Source organism: Pempheris klunzingeri, chromosome 16 (assembly GCF_042242105.1).
Source record: "Pempheris klunzingeri isolate RE-2024b chromosome 16, fPemKlu1.hap1, whole genome shotgun sequence".
Classification (NCBI taxonomy): Eukaryota; Metazoa; Chordata; class Actinopteri; order Acropomatiformes; family Pempheridae; genus Pempheris; species Pempheris klunzingeri.
The window spans coordinates 11227831-11251777 of record NC_092027.1 but is presented as its reverse complement, the minus strand read 5'-3'; the positions used below and the strand labels follow the sequence as shown (position 1 = coordinate 11251777).

Sequence of the window (23947 nt, the reverse complement as noted above, 5' to 3'; positions counted from 1 at the left end):
CTGTGAGAGATGTAATCCATTTTATTCCATTTAAAATTATCCCCTCATTTCAGCTGAATAAAGATTTCCAAGTATGGAATGGATGACAAAAAGACCTAATGGCAAATTTAACTTATGTTCAAACCTCTGGCTTGATTCTTGACATGTAAGGATATGAAATAATTCAACACTTAAACACTTGAGATACGAAAGTAAAAAAAAAAAAAGAACTCATTTTGAGAATAAACAAGCTTAACATAGCTCCAAGTATGTGACCATCAACAACAAAACAGAGTGATACCTCTTGCGTGAATAAACAAGCTTTGCAAAGCGCCATGAACACCAGAGATGCGTGCATAATCCGGCGGGCATATATTGCAGTCGGTTCCGGGATCGACCGCCTGGGAGCCAGCAGTTTGCTGGTGGATGAAGTTTTTGGTGGTTAAATATATAAACAAATGATTTTCTGGCACGTTGCCAGAGGCGAGCAAGCTAGGCTATCGCTGACAGCAACTGTTCCTCTCTCCATGCAAGACAGTGATGCAAGGCCCCTCATGACCATCAGAGATAACAATGATGACAATAGTTTTAAAAAAAAACATCCTATCAGTGCCAATTAAATCAATCAAATAGATGAATCAGTCAACCTCTGGATGCCAGTGATTTGAGCAAATCTGATACGAGGTCAGTTTCCTTGATTTCTTGTTATACACCACATAGCAAAATCTCACACTGTGATAAGATGGACTGCTACAAATACACTCATCTGATGTCTATATCAGCATCTATCCTGGTAAAAACACAAAACTGGAAGGATGGGACACTGTGGTGCAGGTCCCTTTGCATTAGGGACTTGGGTATAAACTCACCATTGGAGTTTGTGGATCCGTCGCCATCCAGCTGCCGTTTCTGTGCACTCCTAAACTCCTTTAGGGAGAGGTAAAGCACCTTTCGCATGACCCGCTCCTCCGACCACGGGATCCCATCACTGTCATCCTGTGGAAACATTCAGAGAGTGAACAGGTCAGTATAATTTTGTCACAGATAGAAACAGTGGGTACCGTTTATTTACCCAATTTACTAGTCGCTATTATGCTGTGTTTCTATGCTTGTGGCGAAATGCGTTTCTGATACTCAGCACGCCTGTAAAGGTGTGACTTACAGACCAGCTGTGTTGAGATGTGCAAGACAAACACACCTAACAACAATATCGACTGTCCATCTTCACCTTCTATATTAAGTGTAGCTTTTCTGCTCCATGGGAACTAGAAAAATACTTGGAATACTGGAAATTCATCCAGTTTGTGGACTTGATTTATATATATAACAAAGTATGAATCACGGTGACGCTGTATTCATGGCGAAAATGCATGAAAAAGAGAAACAGACAACAAAGTTTTTGTATAATTTGCCTACATTTCCATTTCTTGCTATATCGTGACATTAGCATGACACAACATTAGCATAACATAGCATTAGCTTGCAGCTAGACACAGGGCAGCACATTAGCATAAGAATGCAGGAGGACTGCATCTCGCCACAATGTCATGATAGGAGCGCGTTATGGTGATGAATAGGTAGGAAGCAAATGAAAAAAGCATCATGGGACCGTGAGTTCATGTGTTGCTAATCTCTCTCAGGGACACTGAGACAGAAGATGTTATTGTCGAAGAGGTCACCAGAAGTCACACACACACACACAAACACGCACACCACACATCCTTTCCAAGACACGACCATCTTTTTCCAGTCAGTTTCAATCTGCACACACACACACACGACGGCAGAATGTATAGCACATCAAAGCCAACATTTATTCTGAACACCGTATTGCTCATTGAGAATTTTAACAGCTTAATAGAAAAATATTCCACTGCAACAAGCAGTGTTAAAAGGGTCTTTAGTGGGTGTCCAACAGCAATAACCATACCTCCCCCCGCTCCCCTACACTCATTGCTCTGGCAGCTATGTTTGATGTCTAACAACGCTAATGACTAAAGGAAATGAGATTAGGACATGAGCAACAACAAAGAGGTATTAATAAATAATGGAAACTGGAAATAGCTTTTCTCTAGTCAAGCCATGGGGCGAGTGGATTTCAGCTGTAAGGTTTGAGAAAAGAAAAACACTTTCCGTCTTTGTGCGAAAAGCTAATGTATGCTAATTATTTGAATTTAAAACACATTTCTGATCCCGTCGGCTCATCCCAACGAGCATGTTTCCTTCTGTCTGAGTCAAACGTGATGTAAGAAGCACGTACGGGAGCGCGTTCTGATCAGCCAGTTGACTCAGATCAAATCGAGTAGCTGGCGGGCATCACAGTGACATCAGCACAGGATGTATTAAAATGTCCACCTCACATGAAAATAATTACTCCGAGGTGTTTAACGCCACTGTAATAACAAGAACACGAAGTGCTCTCAAAAAAAAAAAAAAAAAACTGAGAAATTCAGACGTCTGTGGCTGGAGCGATATATAAACTGTGACAGAAGTACAGGCTGACACACAGACTGAGTGTGTGAAAGAGAGAATGTTAATCTCATCTTAATATTATGCATCCTCCCACAGCCAGTGCATAAAATGCCACTGAAATAACTACTGCTCATAAATGTCTTTCTTTCAGAGCTGCAATCCATGGTACTCCATTCACACTCTTTCAAAAACACACAAGATACAAGCGATGCCATCATGGATAAAATACACCTTTTGATCAGTGCAGACGACTCACTGCTAATTATAGCAGCATCACAACAGGGTGTGTGTGTGTGTGTGTGTGTGTGTGTGTGCGTGCGTTTACTTCAAAGTTTCAGAGTTCAAGACCTCACACCGAGATGACAGTTATTAGCCGTCCAGCAAGTTTTGGATATAAACTCCAATCTAATTCATGCAACAGCTCATCACTCTCCACTACTTTATAGAGAGCCAAAAATGGTCTTCGCGCAATGCTTCTTAGTTGATTACTCAAAAGCCACAGGTGGGTCATGAAAGCCAACGCTGCAAGCGACAAACTACTTGGAAACATCTCCATGTAACGAAAACCTCTCTCTAATTAGAACAAAGATGATTTGGCCTCATTCACTCAGTTAATTCTTTTCACATGCCTTAATATTTTTTGACAATATTGACAAGACTGAAAAGTTTGCTTGTTTATCATGCTTTTGCATTTTTTTGTTTGTTTCTTCAGCAGATAAAAATAAGCTTTTGCAGAGTATTGTTTTGATTTCCCAGGTCTGCTCAGGGGCCTTGGGGACGAGGCCTCAGCAGAGCTAAAGGGAGGGGGGTGAGATTAAAAGCTGGGTGTCTGCACATGATGGAGCTGATGGGTGACAGCCACATCTTCCTGTATATAGTACGCATACTGGCACTCACACACACACACACACACACACACGGATAAGCGAGCAGACCGTTCAGTGCACCGATAGTTTGCAGCCCCTGACAGTGGCTGATAGGGTGTGTTTTGTGTGTAGCGCAGTCCCTCATTACAGTGTCACATGCGAGTGCGCGTGTACATACACACACACACTCACAAGCGGAAAAGGTAGTGCAAGTATTGGCAATTATGCCATTTTCTCCTGTAGTTAATGTCATCTAATCCATTCTGTGTGTGTGCAAAAGCCTGTCAGGTAAGCACCAATTACCTAGACAGCTCACTGGCACCCTTTTCCCTCCTGGTGTGTCATAAGGCCAAATGTACACTGACACACACATAGCATTGACACTATAGCACAGGGTTACAACCGGTCTCACCTGTACATCTTCTGTGTTATCCATATCTCTCCCTGACACACACAAACACAACACAATTGTAAAGAGAGGTGGGGAAAAAAAAAACCTTCCCTCCAAAAACTGACCTTAAAGTTCATTGCATTTCTTTTTCGCTCACTTTCTCTCTGGTTTCCTCACATTCATTGGCAGCGTGCCACAGATATTTCCTGTGCTGTGTACACATAGCAACAAGGGCTGGGAAAAAAAAGTGAAAAAAATGCTGACTGACTTCATCAGCTGGGGGAAAAAGAGTGAGCATTAAAGCTCTTCCTTGTTACAGCTGCTGTACCTTGAATTCTCAATAACAGTTCTTCATAACTTCTATGTCCTGCATAGGTTAAATGGGTTGTCACAACCTTTACTAAACTGTAGGTTAACTGTTTGTCTGACCTCAGTGGTAGTTTGCCATCCATTTCAGGCCAAGGCTGCTTTCACTGGGTATTCAGTCACAAAAGCCAGCTACAGTCTGTATGTTTTTTTTAGGTGTAAAACAAAGAAGTGATGGACGGCAAAACATGCAAAACCCCTCCGAAGACATTCATCCCTGCCTGCCAGAGGGTGAGAGCAGCATGACAGAGGAGGAGAAACATCTACTCAAATAAGCAATAAAAACCAAATTGTGCTGCATCTCAGTTTCTCAGTTAGACATTGCAATGTGTGTGTGTGTTTCTGAGGTATTGCCAGAGCCCTTTAGAGACAGCTCTTACACGGAGCAATGCCAGCCGAGCGCTACCTGGCACTGACACACACATCTACACCCAGACCAGCTCCCATCAGGCTAGTGGAATTCCACTAATGAGCGCGGGGACCTTTTCTGTGCACACAAGTGTGTGTGTGTGTGTGTGTGTGTGTGTGTGTGTGTGTAACCAAGTGATGCATCAGGAACACTGTGTGCCTACCGTCACCCGGCAACCCCACCCCCAACTCCTTTGGAATGCACAGGTAATCCGACTTGCAAAAACCACACAAATACACAGACAGACACCTTTTAGGCATCCGTAGGGATACTGTGCTTGAAAAGTATGCCTCTTCCTCTCTCACTCCGTCGCTCTCTCTGTGTGTCACACATACGTGCCGCGATAAATCAGACAGTGCCTGGAAGCATACCGACATAATACCTTTCCCGCTGGGCTTCTTTAAACATCTTAACCCATAAACCCTCTCCAGATTGAATCCAAGGAGAGAAAATATCACTGAACCCACGACTGAAAAGCAGTTTCTAATTTTTGGAATATTTACATTTGTTTCCTCGCATTATTCTAGCACATAACAGGGCTTTTAAGCTTGAAACTACATAATCTCTAGCCAGAGTTTATGCTTATTACTTTCTTAGCCAGCCATTTTTGTTGTAAGATTATACTAAGATTATACTGAAAATATGCACATTTAAATTCAGAGCAAGAAAAAATCCAGTAAATAAATACCCAGAAAACATCTCAGCTAGACAGAGTTTTGCCAACAATAAAACAACAAGTGCACCAACACACTTGAATTTTGAAAACCGTTCCAGGAACTTAGCAAATGTTAAAATGCAGCATGCAGCGCCGTGCCAAGAAGGAGTCAAGGAGTCTGAGCAGGATTAATCTATCACTGCATCTGTATCTGTTCATCTAACTGGATGAAAAGTGGAGCTGATTCCACTTCATAACCCCAGCCTTACTCAACAATCCTCTCTCCACAGCAGGCAAATCCAATAACTCGGATAGCTGATGAGGAAACAAGTGGATTGCATTGGCTGTGTGTAATAGTGGATGCTGAAAAAAAGACCTTGGATGCATTATGAGATACAAGGGGGAAGGAGGCTGATGAAGAGTCCTGGATGTACAGTGTGTCCATTTTAATGTGTGAAATTGCTTATTACACCATTCACTGAAAAACACACACTGTGCCTTTAAGAACATCACAGAGCCTCTGTGTTGTGCTCTGGGTCTGTGTGTTCAAGTGTGACAGAAAGCTAAGCCACGCTAACGTCAGCTCTGCAGCTCAGACGTGCCAGTGCTTACTGTACAGGAGAAATAAAAAACACTGATTTGTAAAAGGTGATAAAATCCGTTTTCTAATATGTGGCTGTCAGTTTCAGTCTTTAATTCATCACTTAATTGTCCAATGTATCAATTTTGCACACACACACCACGGTTACAAAGCTGGTATGCGTCCAACACTACTACTGAACAAACTCACACATGCACATTTTCTTTGGAAGTACAACAAAGACAAAGTTTAAGCACGTATACATTCACACACTTGGGAATATATCTCTCTCTATATATATATATGTGTGTATGTGTGTGTGTGTGTGTGTGTGTGTGTGTGTGTGTGTATGTGTGTGTATGTGTGTGTGTGTGTGTGTGCGTCCTCACTAGCTCTTCTAAAAATAGCACTGTGCTGCTGCCGACTGTGTGGATGTCATGGCAGAGGAATGTGGGCCACGCGCCAGCTGCGATCTGCTCTACAAAACTGGCCCAAAATCTGTTATTCTAACACAGATTTTCCTTTAGAAGAGGGACGGAGAGATGGATGGATGGATGCAGGGGAAATGTTATTTTAACAAAGCTTGGGTGATTGTATCCAGTAGTCAGGACAGTCTTTACCCCACTACTACCCTCTTTCTTCCTTTTCTCCCTTTCCTTCCACATCTTGATCTTTCTCACTCTTTAACCAACACATGGGCCCCAGATGACTGGCTGCGAGGATATGACTGCTCAAGGTTCACAAGTGGTGCGGAAGACAACCATAATTATTTAATTCCCAAATGCAGAACTGTAACCTTTCTTAAGGTCATTACAAACCATTTTTGGATTAAAAACATTTAAAGCATGATGATTATGACCCTTTGGAGAAACAGAAACAACTGTAAACCATTGAGGAAAACCTAGACAATGCATTAGAGGGCACTTCAAAGCAAACTTGTAAGTGAAAGATGCAAATGCAAACAGCATCTAAGCAGCATGTTTGCATGCTGGAAATTCGGATACGGATTTCGGATTTGGATCCAGGTATACTCCAACTTGTTGCCTGCTTTTGATGGAAATAATTGTTACTGTTTCCCAAAAAGCACTTTCCACAAAATGTGACAAGTGCTTTTAGCAGTTAGAACGTCAATTGCAGCAGATGCTAGAACTGCCTCCATGCTGTTCTCCTCAACTACGAAGCACATGTCTGTTTAAAAAAAAAATCTAAAAAAAAAAAAACTCAGATTCCAATCCTAACTACATCCTGGTCCCCATGTCCCTTATGGCTTCAAGTAGACCGGATGCTTAGCTCAGCTCAGAGCTCAGAGAATGGGCGAATGGAACAAGGTTGTGGGGTTGCCGGGGACGAGAGGCCCTATATAATCGCCTCATTACACCACAAGCTCACTGCATCGGAATGTGTGTATGTGTGTGAGTGTGAGTGTGAGTGTGCAGCCACAGGGCCTTCCCTTTTAACTAGCCATGCTGGGATAGCCCAAACAGTTAGAGTAAAAGGATCCAGAACATTTCCATCTGCAGGAGAGGAAAAGAGACAAATGCTACAAGGGCTGAAGATACCCCCGGCAATCCTGTATATGACTTAAACCACCAACAACAATACAAGAGAACTATTAAAAATTACTTCTATTTTCTGGATGTTGTTAAAAGAGCCATTTCTAAATAGTCCACATGCAAGAAAATGGCTGTTACCACATTCTCTCTCTCCCTTTCTCTCTCCTTTTTTCTCCTTGTACCTGCATATGCAGCAGATAAAAAAAGATTCCTCCCTCAGAACAATGCCTTCTGTTTGCAGCCTGGCCGTGATGGTCTCTCCTGCTGAGCTCAGTGTCACAAACACGCACACACACACACACACACACAGAAACCTCCCGCGTCTCCACTGTCAATCATATCAGCTGTCTGCATTTGCACACTCACGCACGCATGCACAGTCTGAATCTATCTGAGCGTACATAAGTGACAGACTGCCAGCGCCATTCAGCCCTGTCGAGCATAAAATGCTATCAGACTGGTAAAAAGTAGAGCACAGAGAGGGAGAGAGAGGAGAGCGAGAGAGAGAGAGAGAGAGATGGAGTGAGGGAGAGAGCTTTTAAATACAGACTGTGACCGAGTTTATTTTGACTGAAAGAAATGTCATAAAGCTTTGAAGATCCTGTGTGCATGCATCTGTGTATGTGGCTGCATAATGAAGAGTTTACATTGAATGGGTTACCCACCCACACTGGTTATGTGACCAACTGGCCCCTGATCTGACCCTTAACCCTAAACACACAAAAAATAAGACAACCTCACATAAACTTTCACCAAAATTGAAAAATTCTCCCACTTGTAAAGCTGTATCACATGCATTTGTGGTTGTATTATATTTCTTCAAGGTTCGACTTGAATGACTGAATGAAGAGCTGTTAGCTGTCAGGCTGTCTGACCTTTCTATTCCAACATGAATACACCACATCATATAACATAAAAAGGCAATTGTTGTTATCTGCAAGCATCCCTGATCCACCCCGTAATCAGAATACAGTCACTGGGGCTATATGTTCACCAAATTTCAGCCAAATCATTGTCTTTAAAATAAACAAATGGTATTAATTAGTGGTGTTAAATGCTTGAAAACAAAAACAAAACAAAAAAAGATGGAAATGAAACCCAGATTAATTAAAAAAATATATACAAAACCTTTACTAATCTGAAACACAACTGCTTTGTGTCTTTGTTTATCACATTCCTGGAACATTGTTATCACTGGATATGTAGATCATCCAGTTCTGCATGGACAGAGTTTCTTAAGGTTACGGTTTGCCTTCAGTCTCAGTGCACACTTGGCTCACAACACCAGAGGAGCATTACTGTAAAGAGCCGGGGCTCAAGACAACCGTTTCTTGCTCACTTGGTGCCACAAAGCCAAGAAAGGACGGTGGAATTGTTGTTATGGGAATTTTAAGTGTCTCTCATAAAGTGAAATGTTAAAGTAACGGCATGATATCAGCTTTGCAGCAGCGTTTCTGTCAGTTTCACAGCCTTGTTGCCATGGTTTTTAGGGCTCAGTAGAGGAAAATTCCTCATATTCTTAAGTTACATTTGGCAGGTTGAGTGTGTGGACTGTTCAAGGAGCGGACTGGGCTACGTCTGACCTTACAATAGACTAAAATAAAGGTCTCGTGATAGAAATGTGTGGTAAATGTTGTATAGAGCAAACACTAGTGTGTATGTGTGTGTGCTCTGACAGGTTGTATGTAAAATGGATCCAATTCAATACTAACAGCCTCATTCAACAAACTTTCCCTCCAACTCGGTCACAATATCACTTTCACTTTGGCTACGCTGACCTGAGGTTTGACTCAGTTCCCTGCACATGCATACAAACACTCTAGCTGTGGTCACATGGACGGGTTCTGATCGACGGGGCTCCCCAACATGCTGTCATTCATCATGGTAGCAGTGGTAACGGCTCCTAGACCTCCCTGCTATTCCCACAGGAGCCTTGGAAGACCCCACTGCTGATCCCTCTTAACAGAGCTGCATTTCTAACCTTCTCTCCTCCACACACCAGCTGTGCTGAACTACACAATGTGAGGTATGATGTCAAACATCCATAGCAATACTTTGTTTCTTTAGATTCACAGGAGAGGTTCAAAGTGTCTCTGGAGATTATGAAAATCCTCCCGCATAACACGCGTCCCCTCAGGACATGTATTTACATATATTGACGTCAAAGTTTAATGTTTCAAATGTATTGAGAACTGTGAAAAGGGCGACAATAAGGGAGAGAAACCTGTGTCATTGCGTGATATAAGTTAATAAATAAAATCTTGTTCAGCAAATTGCCTACGGCTATGTCAGTGCTAATGGACAATCTTTTGAGAAATGTTTTCTTTCTTAACAAGCACGGTCACATTCGTGCAGCTGGACCTCCAACACACTAGGTTTGAGAACATAAACAAAGACAAATCTTATTTCATACACTGCAGATACACTTTGATTCTTGTAATGGGTTCTGGGTGCATTTAATACACTCTGGGGTCATAAAACTAAACACCCTCAGTTTATTTCATGTGACAGCAGTGATATAGTACAAGAAAACTGAGCTATAGCTTTCACAGGACTGACCGCCGGCTTGCAAGGTTTGGCCTTTGAATGTGGCAGCACTTGACACATTCTCCTGTATTTTGCAGAGTGTTAAACAACCAAGTGTGTCAGTCTTATCACATGACATGGAACATCCTATGATAATACCAGACCTGCCATAGCGTGCTAAATACTTATTGATGTGTGTGTGCATCCATAAATCCATACGCACTATATTTCAAAGCATATACAAGTTCTATTACATCGAGTAAACATACCATCCCCCCCCCCAACTCCCCACTCCTACTAACACAAGGAGGGGACAGGAAGACAGAAACAGGAAACAGAGTAACCTCATTAGCCTCATGCGCTGTCTGACAGGAACAGCCTGCAGGCTAGCAGGCTTATACGAATATACAAGGAACCACCGGCCTCTGGTCAGTTTATGCAGCATCTGTCTGCTACTAGTGGAAGATACCATTTGTATGAAAGCAAGCTGGTGTGAGGGCAATGCCTGAGGGGGAGTTCTAGAAAGTCTCCCCGTTTGCCTTGGATAGTCAGGCTCATCAGAAAGACTGTAGGATTACATCTGGAATCCAGTTAGGTAAGGCTGTAAACAATCAGACAGGAAGTAATACACAAACACCGTCACACAGAGGCACACTCACACAACAACAACAACTCATAGCCTGAGGCTTTAAACTCATTTACCCTTGCAGAACTTTGCACGAGCGCAGACAAGCTGCTTTACTAGAAAGACTCATTAATTCCCCCTTCCACAACCACGACATAAAAAGATATTGAGCATGTGAAAAGAGCCATCGCTTCCCCACACAAGTGCAGACCTAAATGACTCCGTATAGCGAGTCACAAGTTAGATTAATCCAAATGAGTACATTTATGAAAAAAGAAGCCACTTTAGAAGCGCCTAGAGATGCCTAAAATGCTGTCGCAGAGTATCTGAATCCTGCTTGCATCTCTGTTTAGATTTAATTAAAAAAAAGGAAAAGAGCATCATATGGCCTGTGCACCTTCCTATCTCATCTCACCAGCCCTCCTCGCATTGCTTCCAAGTGAGAGAAGCTCAACCTCAGCACAATCATTTTTAGATACAATGATCGGTAGTGTCTGTTGATGTGAGCGCGATTAAGTCTCTGGAGGATCGATAAGCACCTGTGTGTGTGTGTGTGTGTGTGTGTGTGTGTGTGTGTGTGTGTGTGCATTTGTATGTGCTGCAGCAGCACTGTAGTAGTAGCCTTGGCCAGGCCTATGAATTAAGTTATTTACTGTTGGTGTAGACCTCTTTCCTCATACCCCCAACTGTATCACACACATACAAACCATTTTCCTGAATCAGATGTACCATTGTGGATTGTGTAACAAAAGCAGCTGTGTGTGTAATAAGTCGTGTTTACTTGTTTGCAAATGTTGCTTCAGAATCTTGAATCTTAAAATGAAACCATATGTGATAGTCAAGTTGTAACTGCCAAAGAGCACTTTTGGTTGTTTTTACAATTTTTTACTGTTGTCATATAAATATTCTTCTGTTAGCCCATAATGCACCACTTCAATACTGCTCCGTCTCTCACTCATGCATGCAGCCAGTGCACTGCCCACTGTTGTTCATTGAGATGGATGACCACTGTCAAATGGCCTGGATCCATGCATTCACACTGCTCCTTATATTCATGCATGCGCACACAGTGACATTTTCTATTTAAATTTCACTTTCAATAGAAGCACAACAGAAAACTGCAGTGTAAACAGGAAAATACGGGAAGAAGAGAAGAGAAGAGAAGAGAAGCTCCTGTGTGGCCACTCTGGGCCTGGTGCCGGTTGGCATTGGCTGGCATCACCCCCTCTGCAGCTGGTGGCAATATTAACCCGCCTGTTGGCAGACGGTCAGTGGGGGCATGCGGGCAACAACTAGCCAGGCTGGAGGTGTAGCAGTGCTCTGGGTATCGGTGTATGTGTGTGTGTGTGTGTGTGTGTGTGTGTGTGTGTGTCCTTAGATGCCCCTCTTTTGGTCCCAATGTGTGCACACACTTGTGGCTAAGTCACTTGAAGGGAAGTCTGACTTTGTGTATGCAATTGCGCACACATGCCCTGGGCGCGCGTGTGTTTGTGTGTGTGTCTACATGCAGCTGCTTGCAATGGTAGATGGCGTGAGGATCCAGACCCATAAACAAACCAAACTAAGCAGAGATGAGAACATGACAAAATATTGCTAGCTAGCGCTCCTAAGTCCCATTTGAAAACACAGTGCAAAATCCAGGCCTGTGGAAAACCTTGGAACATATCAACCCTTAAAAATTGAGGCTCTGGCTCTACCTCGTCTACTAAAAAATACACGTTATCAACTGAAAAGGCAGCTTGAAGGCCGTCTATGGTTTTGTGTCTGAGAGAGATGTTCAAATACCTCTTTCTCACTGCAGATACAAAACTTCATAGTGTTATGCTTTGAGAAGTCATTAGCTAAATTCCTCCTGGGTAAGTCAACAAAAGTAAATGTGTCTCTTTGATAGCTCTTACATTTGTTTAAAAAAGGCAGAAATTTAAATTCAAGTTGGTATGTTAATATGACTGAAAGTTCTGATACTGCTAATGTATTTTAACCTGATGGCTCAAAACAATAATACAACTTGTGCAATGCTACACAAAATAAATAGATAAATAAAAATCACTATACTAGGACAAAGAAAAGAGGCCCATTTTCCACTAGTATGACTGGGGCTGATGACAGCAACAACAGAGTAGCTTGTACAGACCATGTAAGGTCAAGTCTCTCTGGCTGACAATCTCACTAACAAGCACGTCACAACACAGCGCTCTTTCTACACTGTACACACACACATATACACATAGATACACAGGACTGTCTCTGAAGGACTTAAAAGCTCACACTATACAAGTGCTTGTTTGGATCATTACTGGCAGAATGTGTACCGTTATGTACACATACACACATAGGCAGGGCCAGGAGGTGCATATCCATGTCTTTCTCCTAGCAGCTGTTTCTGACAAGCAAGTCAATGCTGTGTGTGTGTGTGTGTGTGTGTGTGTGTACATGTCTGAATGTGTATGCACATGTAAAATCATGGGTTGCTAATTATATGCCTTCAAATGTAGCTTATGTGTGAATCAAAGAAACCACCCGAGTCAAAAAAAGCAGAAGCCAGGAAATGGCACCTCCTACAAGTCATCATTTTAAACTGCAACCAACGGGAATGCATTAAAAACCCGCCTTCAAAATGTACTTCATCCATCAAGAAAGCTGAAATACTACAAACTGGGCTAATTCAGAATCTATGTCAAGTATTTACTGAGAAGACTGGCTACACAGCAGTTGAAATATTTTTGATGACATGCCATTAACAATACCACTCCGTGTGCAATTTTTCATACAACTTGCCTGTCAAATGAGACCATTTCAACAAAGGAGTAATTAGGCAACATAACTATTATTTTATAGACAAAACAATTATTTCGCAGTCTCCCATTGCTCAGCAGGGGAAAAATGAATCAAACTGTTGTGAACAAGCCACAAATATCACTTGGGTGACAAGTTAATTACCCAATTTAACAAAGCAAATAATTACCCTCTGGCTCTGGGTCTTGTGAACTATTTTCCTTATGGAAATGAGACTTTCATGAGCACACTGAGGCTTGCATTGCACGGTGGGGAGCTGACGTCAGCAGAGTTGTTCGGAGAAGAGCTATGTGGAAGCTCTGTGGTGGGTCAATAGTTAAGGCCTGTTATTACTTTGTTGCCTCTCCTGGTCATTCAGGTAATTCAATATCAAAGAGAGGAGATGAGAGGGAGGGGTGTGTGAGTGTCGTAAAGCTCTTTTGTTTCTTGCTCACACTTGTTTTGCTTTGTACCTCACATAACTCAGTGTTTCTCACCTTGTTTTAAACCTTCCAGCATGTGCATACTATTTATATTAAATGGGGTACATACATACATACAAGTCCATGAGTGCACACACACACACACACACACACACAGTCCACTGTTGTAACCCCAAACCAATACATGCTGGAATTAATCGAGAACAACAGGGGTCGTAGTAAACATGTGTCAGACATGACACAATTCTGCAGAGCTGCAGGGGGTTTTCGTCAAAATGCACATGTGCAAACACTTCACCATGTAACCACGAATTCACAGACACATGACCAAGCGCTTTGTTCAACAAAATGGCTGCTATTTGGCCTCTGCAATCACTGTTACATACCAATGACTTTTCTTAGAGACTGGCAACAAATACCAACTTATGTCCTCTCAGTTATAGGCCTTATGGAAAAGGCAGCTGTGACTGGGGTGCAAAATCTCAAATAAGTGGCAGTATTCAGTGAGTGGGCAAAGTGGACCCGAGCCAAATAATAAAAAAAATCTCATAAAGTTCAATCTTGCCAAAATTACCAATCACAGCCAATAACCTGAAACTGCAAACGACAATGAATCTCTCATGTGAATAGTGAGAGGTGGCAGTACGCAAGCACGCACACAGTTGCATCCAATCACACACACACACAAATGCCTAAAATCTTTTTTATTTTTCTGCACCATTTTAAAAGGCTAAGCTAGTCCACAAGCGAAGTGCTAGACAAGCACTCTGTAATAAATCTATAACCATTCATGGGGGAATGGAAAAAGCAACCTTTACAGTGCAACCTCTTACTCACACACCCTCTTACCATTTCTCTCGCTTTATTGCAGTCCAGATGCATTCTGTTTATTTACCCCGACACCGTGGCCCAATTTAGCCCGAATGAGGGAAATTAAATCAGGCCTTGTGAAATCGCTACACTTCCCAGCCCTTGTTTCGTCCATTAAATTGTCATTGTTGGCCAGCCATTTATGAGACGCAGCAAAACAAATGTAACGCTCAAGGAGCGGAGCAGAAAGCCAGAGGACATGGCAGAAATTGCAGCACAGTAGGTGGGTGGAAGGTGGGGTGCATGGGCTAAATGACAAATCATTTACTGAACCAATCAATGAGATGGATCAGAATTTTTTTTAGTGGTGAGATGGGAGCATAGGCGAGAAAAAGCCCAACTGTATAGCTGTATAGTATACGCAGATACACATGTATATATTAATATAGAAAAGCATATTTAAATGCACACAAAGAACACAAACAAAAGCTTTTATGCAAAACAGCCACCTAATTTGTTATCAAAAGCTACGTGCAGTTAAAGCTCCACATTGACTTGATGTCCTGGGCTTTTCTAAGCAGAAGTCCAGCTATAGGTCAAGGGTCGGGGGCAAGCAGGTGGCCAGAGGGGGTCAAAGTTGACGTCCCTGCTGACACATCAGTGGGCAGGCCTAAGCCACTCTGCTCAAAGGACCCGTCAATCATAGTCACTTATTTACCATGCGTCGATCTCTGCTGGCCCCAGGGATCCAGCTTGCTATTTCTCTCCAGCCTCTTTACCCCCCAACCCTAGCCAGATAAGGGCCTCTTTACATGACAAAGTACTGTGGAAGACCCGAACAGAGAAAAGAAAGAGGTTCCTTTCAGTTGCCGGTGGGGAGCAAATCCTCTGCCCACCAGAGGTTATGGTCACATGGTTCTAATTTAAAACTCAAACGTGAAATGGGAACTTTGGATTCCCAGCTGAACATCATACGAAGCATCTCGCACCAGCTTGATCTCAAATTTAAGTTAAGCTGCCATGCCCATGGTGTCCTACATCACTACTTCAAATCTTTAAAGCTTTGAAAATAATATCCTGCCAGTCACAACATAGTAAGCGCTCTTTTAAACTCCGATTTTTTGTACCAGCGAACGTTCTGTACACTAGAAACCAATTAGACCTGGTTGCTCTGAACGCTAAAACTAGCTACTCCACAGCATGTGTTACAACTTTAGCTCACAGCTGTAAGCTCACTCACCTCACTCTGAACCTCACCCTCGTTAATGATCTGCAATGTGCTAAAGTTATCACTGCTTAAAAGAGACAAGGAGACAGAAGCAAGCCATCTCCCCTTTCTCTTCAAATGAGCTTGGATTCAGAGAGATGTTTTGGCATTTGAAAGCAAACGTTTTTGAAAGAGAGAAAAAAAGATGTGAAAAAGGGGAAGCCTGGTTTCCATGGTTTAGAAAAACTGGCAGACAAACACGGCGTCTGTTATGAGTAAATTTTGGGGAAAAAAAGGAAATATATTAGTACAGGGTAGATGGAAGATCTGGGGTTTGATTTTGTTTTGAGTCTGGGCTGGAGAAACTCCCGATCGAGCCATCTGCCTGTGTGAAAGGAATCAGAGGAGTCAGACAGTTTCTGCCAGCAATGAAGAAAAGAGGAAAAGAAGGGGTGTCACAGGGGAGTTGGTAGGAGGAAGAGAGGGAGGGAGGACAGGTAGGCATTGTGTCTCGAGTTCCCCTTTCTATTCATTCACCCTGGTTCTTTTTCGGCCTCTTGGGGGATGGTAACTAAAGAGGGTGTTAGAAATGTCTTGCTGCTCGGGGGCTGTCATGTGTGGACAGAGGGAAGTTTTGTATGTGGTGCTCTGTAAGGATGAAGGAATTCAATCAACTGGCATCTGTAGAGGACAACAGAGCCCACTGAATGTCAATAGCTTTAGGATTTTAAAGAAACATGTCACACATTTGCAGCTGAATATATGTTGCCACAATGCTGCAGGAATGCCAGCAAAGACAATGGCGTTGGAGGGAAACTTTGATTAGCCTGCAGCCTGTTATGTGAATGAGAATCTAATGGTATGAAATTGAGCGGGGTCATTGTTAATTCTCAGAGAGACCGTAATCACTGGGAAATTTTCAAAAGCTGACTACATGCTCAGACTGAAAATAAAGGCCACTGATTCAGGGGTGGAGCACCGATTTCAGCACCGCAAGCCACCCCCCCCCCCAACCTTCAGCCCCCGTTCAGGTCTCCACAACATGCCAAATTCAATTGAATGCCATTTCTACATTATCTTCACCACCATATCCAAATAATAGTGAGTTAAAAATGTACATTGTGGCACCACACCTTTAACCCCAAGATACTTTATTCACCAGCTTTCAACACACCATAGTATTAAGTAATGGCTTTATTAACACGCTTTTTACAAAATATATCAAAGAGTTTCTAGAGCAGATCTTCTCGACTCACCCAGCACAAGACCACTTGTTAGACAAGTTCTAACAATAGGTCAGAAAATATAACTTACAACTATGAACAGTAACTAAGGCCACAAGTGGGTGGGCTTTTTCAGTGCCCAGTTGAAATTTGCAAGAAGTTTTCACATTACTAGAACAAATCTACAAAGTAGATGAAGAAAGTAGCTCAGGGACAAACATCCTACATAGAAAGTAAAAAAAAAAAAACTTGTTAACTTGTTGTATGTTAATGTTAATATACCTCCATTGTTTCACTTCACCCACATCTCCCCTTCCTCCTGCTAAATGCCACACTTCCACAAACACACTAAAATGTTTTCCCTTAACTTATTTATAGCTTATTCAATTTTACACTCAATGACTGTTAGCTGCTATATCACATAACAAGACCAAAGTTACAAGAGAAACTTCTATTAGCTAGTTAATTAGCTGTTTCACACCTCTATTTTGTTTCTATTCCCTAATCTGTCCTTACAAGCTGATGAGTGACAAGTGAGAATAGGTGAGAGATGTTTCTGAATACACAAACACACACTGAACTCGAAACGTTCATTCTTCCCTGACTTGGTGGGTTGGCTGGGTAGCCATTCTATGAACCTTGGCCAATATGTTTTCTTGTATGGAGAAGTCATTCTCTGAAGTACTGTTTTTAGTTTAGTTTCATCAATGGCAATCTTGTGTGTGTGTGTGTGTGTCTGTCTGTGAAAATGTGGGTGTCACCACATCCATAACACCCGCAGGTGCAACACGCCCACGCCGAATTCCTCTACATATGCAGCATCCACACACTCTGGTTTCTCTGACACAAAAAACAATTTACACCACAAGCAAAATAACAGTTTACAATCCCACAGAGTTATTAAAATGGTGATTGCTGAGTTACTACCGCACAACGGGGGGCATTTAATTTGAGACGAGGTGAACATTCGATGACAGGTCGTCCCGTGGGCCCGCTGGTATTTCTCCTTGGGGAAGTTTATTTTAAACAACCCCCTCCCCCTGCTTTCCACCATATTTCACACAGGCTTTTCAAATGTGCGCAAATCTTCATCCATCACTGACAGCAAAGCAAAATAAACAATCATACTGTAGATCAATCACTGTCTGTTTAATGCCGCGCAGCACCGAGGCAGCAAGGTGGGGAGGTTTAACGCCGTGGCACAGAGTGCAAGATGCATATTGTTTTGGAGTATGTGAGCAAAAGGAAGCTAAACATCACAAAGCAGCTGTCATTTCTCACTGTGACTTCGTATCTGAGCTCGGTGGAATATGGAATGTAACCCGACCGCCAGTGAAAACCACACTGCAGCCTCACTGTTGGCAAATGACAAATAGGCCAACATGAGGACAACCCTGTACAAGTCAAAAGTCTCACTCTCATTTGGTGAAATATTGCCTTCATCAGATCATGAGTGCTGTTTAAACATTAGTCCACCACCCCAGAAGGCAGGAAACAAAATTCAAATCTTCATTCATTCAAATCTAGATTCTGACATAAACAGAAATCTTTGATGTCCATTGATAATCAGAGGTGAAACATTAAACACTACGGTAAATATGGCCACAAAGAAGTGCATCAGGTCCTGTACAGATATCAGTGCTGTCAGGACTGATCCCGTCTTTAATCTAAACCTTAGATCTGGGCTCTCTATTACTGTGTCTGCAACAGAACCAAAGTCTACTGGCCGTCATCACCTGGCCTTGCCTCCTCTCATCTAACACTTCATAAAGACCATTCATCCCACCATCCTTTCATCCGTCTATACCAGGGGCCTCGTTAATCCTCCTCTCCATCCTGACCCTGTACCACTCTACTGGACTGGGACAAACTTCAAAGAGAGAGAGAGATTTTGTGTGTGTGTGTGTGTGTGTGTGTGTGTGTGACAGATTGGGTGGGTGGGCAGCTGTGTTGTGCTTGGCCAACACCACAAAGCCTTTAGAGGACAAGGGCCCACACACACACATACACACACGCCGCTACTCTTCAACGTCCTCTCCAGTCCCGCAGTAGTTAATCTCTAAAGAAAGTGAGTAACTAGGCATGGTAAAAACTGACCACCCCAAGCCAGCATAGTGCAGGACAAAATAGTGCACATCAGGGCTGCCACTAATACCACTTTCCATGTATTCAGTCTCAGGTTACTCAAATCGAATCATAATGGACAACATTTATAAACTCGCATTTAAAGCATAATATTACTGTAGATTGCTACCCGTCAGTGTGAGAAAATGATGTGACTCAGTCATTTGATAGCTCAATTTAACCAGCCAGAATAGGATTAAAAACACCTCACCACTGTGAACTGTGTTGAAGAGCCATTACCTGGACTGGTACACAGTGTGCTAAGCAAATGCCCCGCTCTATATGGGGTCCAACGAGCCTTGGAAGAGGCACAAACAGGAGAAGGCTTTGACAGACAAGCCCCAGCTAAAAGTGACAGTCTGTGTTGGAAATACACTCACACACATGCATCAAATAACCCCCCCCCCCACCACCACACACACACACACACACACACACACACACACAGATACACATGGCTGATGACAGCTTAGGGAGTCTGACATGCCTGCCATCGCCACTGGTGGATGTATGTTTATTTTATTAACCTGCCACAGACTTGGCTGGAGGGGGGAGGAGGGAAAAGGAGGAGAAAAAGCTGAATGTCTGTGTGCGCGCTGTGACCTGTAAATGTACAGAGAACTTGAAATACACCCATTTATTTAGATCATTTCAGGCAGTGTGCTAATCTGTATTTCTTACATTTGAAAAGGTTTTCCCTCTTCAGAGCCTACGGCGCTACAACGAGTGCACGTTTTTCCCAGTGGGAAAGTGTTTCAGACTGACATTTTACTTGGCGTCTGACTGTGACCTATTGTGTGCAGATGCAAACAACAAAAACCGAGTTGCATGTTACAACTGAGGCCTGACTTTACTGTGTAACAAAAGGTTAAAACCGGTGAAAATTATGGAAACGAACTGAACATGGCACGCAAGTGGGATCTGTTTTGTTGCATGTTCTTTAAACTCCTTAATGCAAACACTGATAAAGCCTTTTTCTCAGGCCGTTTCTGACAAAGAATGCTAAGCTGTTAGCAACTGACCGTGACTTCTCACAAGATAACAGCCTTATGTAGAAATGAGCCATTCCCGCATCACCTGTTCATCTTGCCAAACCTCATATATGACACAGACTCACAGTATCGACCACAACTGCCTCACTTATCACTAGACAGGCTGGTAACTGACGCCCAGCCATGCATGGCACACCCTGTCTTGATACTGCTCCACTTCTTATTGACGTTGGCTCCTTTCCTGGCGAGATCCTACATAGGGGTAAAGAGCCTGTGCCCCACAGCACCGTGGCTCCTAATTGATTCATGTGCTTTAATAAAAAGCTCAAACTACCGAGCCTGGAGGAATGCACCTGTCACATGAAATCAGCAGACGAAAAGTGAAAACAGCTTGGGGCTTTAAAAAGGCCCCACGCCACAGCTACCAAGACATATACATGCACGGCAGAAGACCAGCACAATACGTGTGGACAGGCAGTCGCAGCTGATGTGGGTCTGCACATGCAAAGTATGTCAGTAAAAAACGGCGCTCCTCTTGAGACACGGTGAGAGAAAGAGTGTGTGTGTCGTTCTTTGTGAGCTGTGTGTGGGTCAGCTGTTGCTCTTGGCCCGGTTTACCCGTACAGGCTGGTTGGCTTCACGGCACAGTGATACCCTGTCCTCCTGTCCCCATTTCCCTCACAAACGCAGCTTATGATATAATGGTCTATTCACCGTGACAACAGCAGAAACGCACCGTTATGAGGGACCAGGCTCCTTTTAACAACATGCTGAGTCAAAAAAAATACTTCACTTCTGGCTGACTAGCTGAGGCCATTAAGAGTGCTTTTCCATCTACCACTAGCACCTTTCCAAGAAATCAGGGTGCCATCAGTATAAGTACCTTTAATTGTGCCCAACGTAGCATTTAAACCAAAGCTTGTGTTTTTACATGTCTTGAGCTGAGTTGCGTGATTTACAGAGCTCTCATAAAACGTGCCATTTAATTTAAGCTGGTGTTCTGTTAGAAAATGCTCACAATCATTTCCCTGTATTAGCTCAGTGAGGAGCCATCGACGGTTTTATTTCTTCTCTGTCGTTTATAACTGGGGATTGTAAAAAGAGGAGGGAGTGAGTGAGAGGGGAGCGCAGCAGAGAAGCAGAGCAAATACAAGGGCATAATTGCACGCCACTTGCAATCAACTTCAATTCTGCTTTTGTGCCGCTTAAAAGACAGAGAAAAAAAAAGGTGCTAAAGACATCAGAAATATGGAATCAAATCAACGTGCTGTGTTCAATTTTTTCTACCACCACTTGCACCCTCTTTTCTTTTTTTTGTTGGAGTAATTGCTAACTTACATTATGGCAGGATTAAAACCTAGGAAAGGTGGAGTGGTTAAAACAAAAAGAACATTTGTTTATTTAAAGAAAAGGGTGATGGAAAAAAATGTTCCACTTTTCAATGTGATGGCTTAGGTTGTAATTGATGAGTAAAAATAATACCTTGTTCTCTATTATACTCTTGGCTTTTAGCACAGTATCAATATCAAACAAGGACATTGAAATAATGGCAGGGTCCCTTTCAGATACAACTCTGTACCTCCTCTGCTAAGACTATTCAGGTCTAGGAAATCGGGAAAGTTGACACAGCACCATTTTTATGCTCTATTCTACTAATTATTTTCAGAAAAACTTGTTGGTTACTTCTACAATTGTATCAGTGTCCAGCAGAAACTACGTACACAAAACTGTTACAATCACATAGCTGACAAAAAACAATACACACGAAGAACAACATATAGGTTAATTACAATATTAAAGAATCCAAATTTTAAAAATGCATGTTTAAGAGCTGCATGTGTCACATTTTCATCTTCAATAAAACATTACCTCTGATCATTCAAAATACATTACAACCGCTGTTTGAATGTGGCCCAATTAGCAGAGTGTTAAAAACTACAACACGAGGGGCGTTCTGAGCCCAGACACGGCAGCCAGAGACTTGTTTGCCAAATAACAAATGCTTGTTCAATTACTCTCACCTGCCAAAAAATGGTCATAAATATTGCTGTAGGCAGGCAAGGCTGGCTGGGGAACAGCCCGAAGCTCTTGGGCCAAATAGGCTGCTCGCCTGCACAGACTCTGGTTGTTTCTCCTCACCCTTTTCAACCCCCGAAACATGCCCTTATCCACCTGACTGCACTCAGCCTTGCCTCTCTTCAGCATGCCCCCTGGCAGACAACAAAAGCACAAACTCCACGCTACGTGCAGTGAGAAAGTATCAAAATGATCAAGACGATCAAGTTCAAACTGCTGCCAAAAACTTCCATCTCTCGCTAAACCCCTCACTGTTCACCCTTGCCTCTTGGATTCAGGAGACGCGGGGACTCCAGCTGCCCACAAATGGTTTCCTGTCCAAATGGTCAATGTATATATGTACAGCCTAACACATAAACAGAAACATAGACACGCTCCAAGTCTGCCAGCCTGGCGCCTGCTGCCAGAGGAAGGAGTGAAGAAGCAGAGGAAAAGGGAGAGAAGGAGATACAGAACATCAAGGAGGCGCCGCCACAAAAGGGCTCATAAGTGAGGTCATCGTTTTCCCCTGGTTGTCATTTTTAACCATATCTCAGTCGGCCCCACCTTCCCTTTAATGCCCTCTGTCTATTCCCACTCAGCACATCAAGATAATAGCAGCTAAATATAAGCTGAGACGACTCCTGATAAGGCTCAACTTAAGGAGATGGAAATAGTACTACTACTACTACTACGACCACCCATGGGGAGCCTCTGCCACTTAATGAGATTTGGGAATGCTGGAGGGAATGAATGAGCTGTGAAGCCAAAGCGACCAACCATTTTGGTTTCAATAAATTTATTTCGCGTTTGGGAAATTTTAGCCTTGGGTTCTTGATAAATGAAGTGTCGAGAAGCTGCTGGTGGTATTTCCTGTGTGGCGGAAAAAGAAATATTCAGCAAATTCAGAAATTAACCTTCTTTGGGAGCAGGCTCTTGCTTGCTGATTTTTAAAGGTCATGTCAACCACATGGCCAAACCGTGCTCGCAGTCGAGTTTTTGAGCCATTTTTACGATGCCATCGCAGTCTGTCTTTGTCCGACACAACCAACACTCTTGCCATTGCACGGATTCAATATCAATCTCAACCTGAGATTGATATTCATCATATTGGTAGATAATCATTAAGGTAACAGGAGCTTGTAAAGCGACAACACACCCGCCCAAACACTTGTATACACACATAATACTGAGATAAAGAGCTCAGGGCCTCTAGCAGGTAAAGTGGCCACTATGCTTCATTAAGCATGCTGTGATTCCCTTGGCCCGGCTACGTTTACCCAATTTAGACAGGAAATGACATTGTGTTAGCGTTACCGAGCAGAGGGAGGGTGGAGTGTTGAAGAGAGAGAAAGGGAGAGACCACAGGGGGAGAGAGAAGAACAGACTAGAAGTAAGCGAGATTAGATTAAGAACATAGGGAATGGTCTACCATGAAGAGAGGGATTGGTAAAGTGAATTAGTGAATTAGCACACAGCAGAGGTGCACACAAAAGAGCCCCAGCATGGCATTACCTCAGCTGTAGCAGCAAAGAGAGGAAGACTGGTTAGAAAGAGGGAGAAAAAGTGAAAGAGGGACAGAAAGACAAAGGAAACCAAACAGAAGCATGTGGGAAGCAGGCACACAAGGCTAATCACATTAACACTGACTGGAGGAAGGACGGAGGGAGCAGAGTGCTGTAAGACAAACCCGTATTGGAAATCAAGTCTCGTTCTGTGAGCTAAAAGGTCAGCGTGGTCATGGCGTGCATGTGTGTGTGTCTGTGTACTTAACAGGTTGAGGCCACTGGAGAGCCCAAGGTCTGCAGAGTGGGAAAGAGGTCGATAGTGCATTACTGAGAGAGAGAGAGAGAGAGACTGCTCTGTGTGTGTGTGTGTGTGTGTGTAAGGTCCTGT

The 23947-nt window shown here is 42.9% G+C and overlaps 1 protein-coding gene across 1 annotated transcript in view; it reads right to left on the bottom strand.

Annotated features, from left to right (window-relative positions):
• jarid2b (jumonji and AT-rich interaction domain containing 2b) overlaps positions 1-23947 on the bottom strand; it is a 104655-nt gene that overhangs the window by 54439 nt on the left and 26269 nt on the right. The window contains exon 2 of the mRNA XM_070846224.1: positions 849-975. Within this exon, the coding sequence (XP_070702325.1) occupies positions 849-975 (127 nt within the window). The remainder of the gene's footprint in view (positions 1-848; positions 976-23947) is intronic.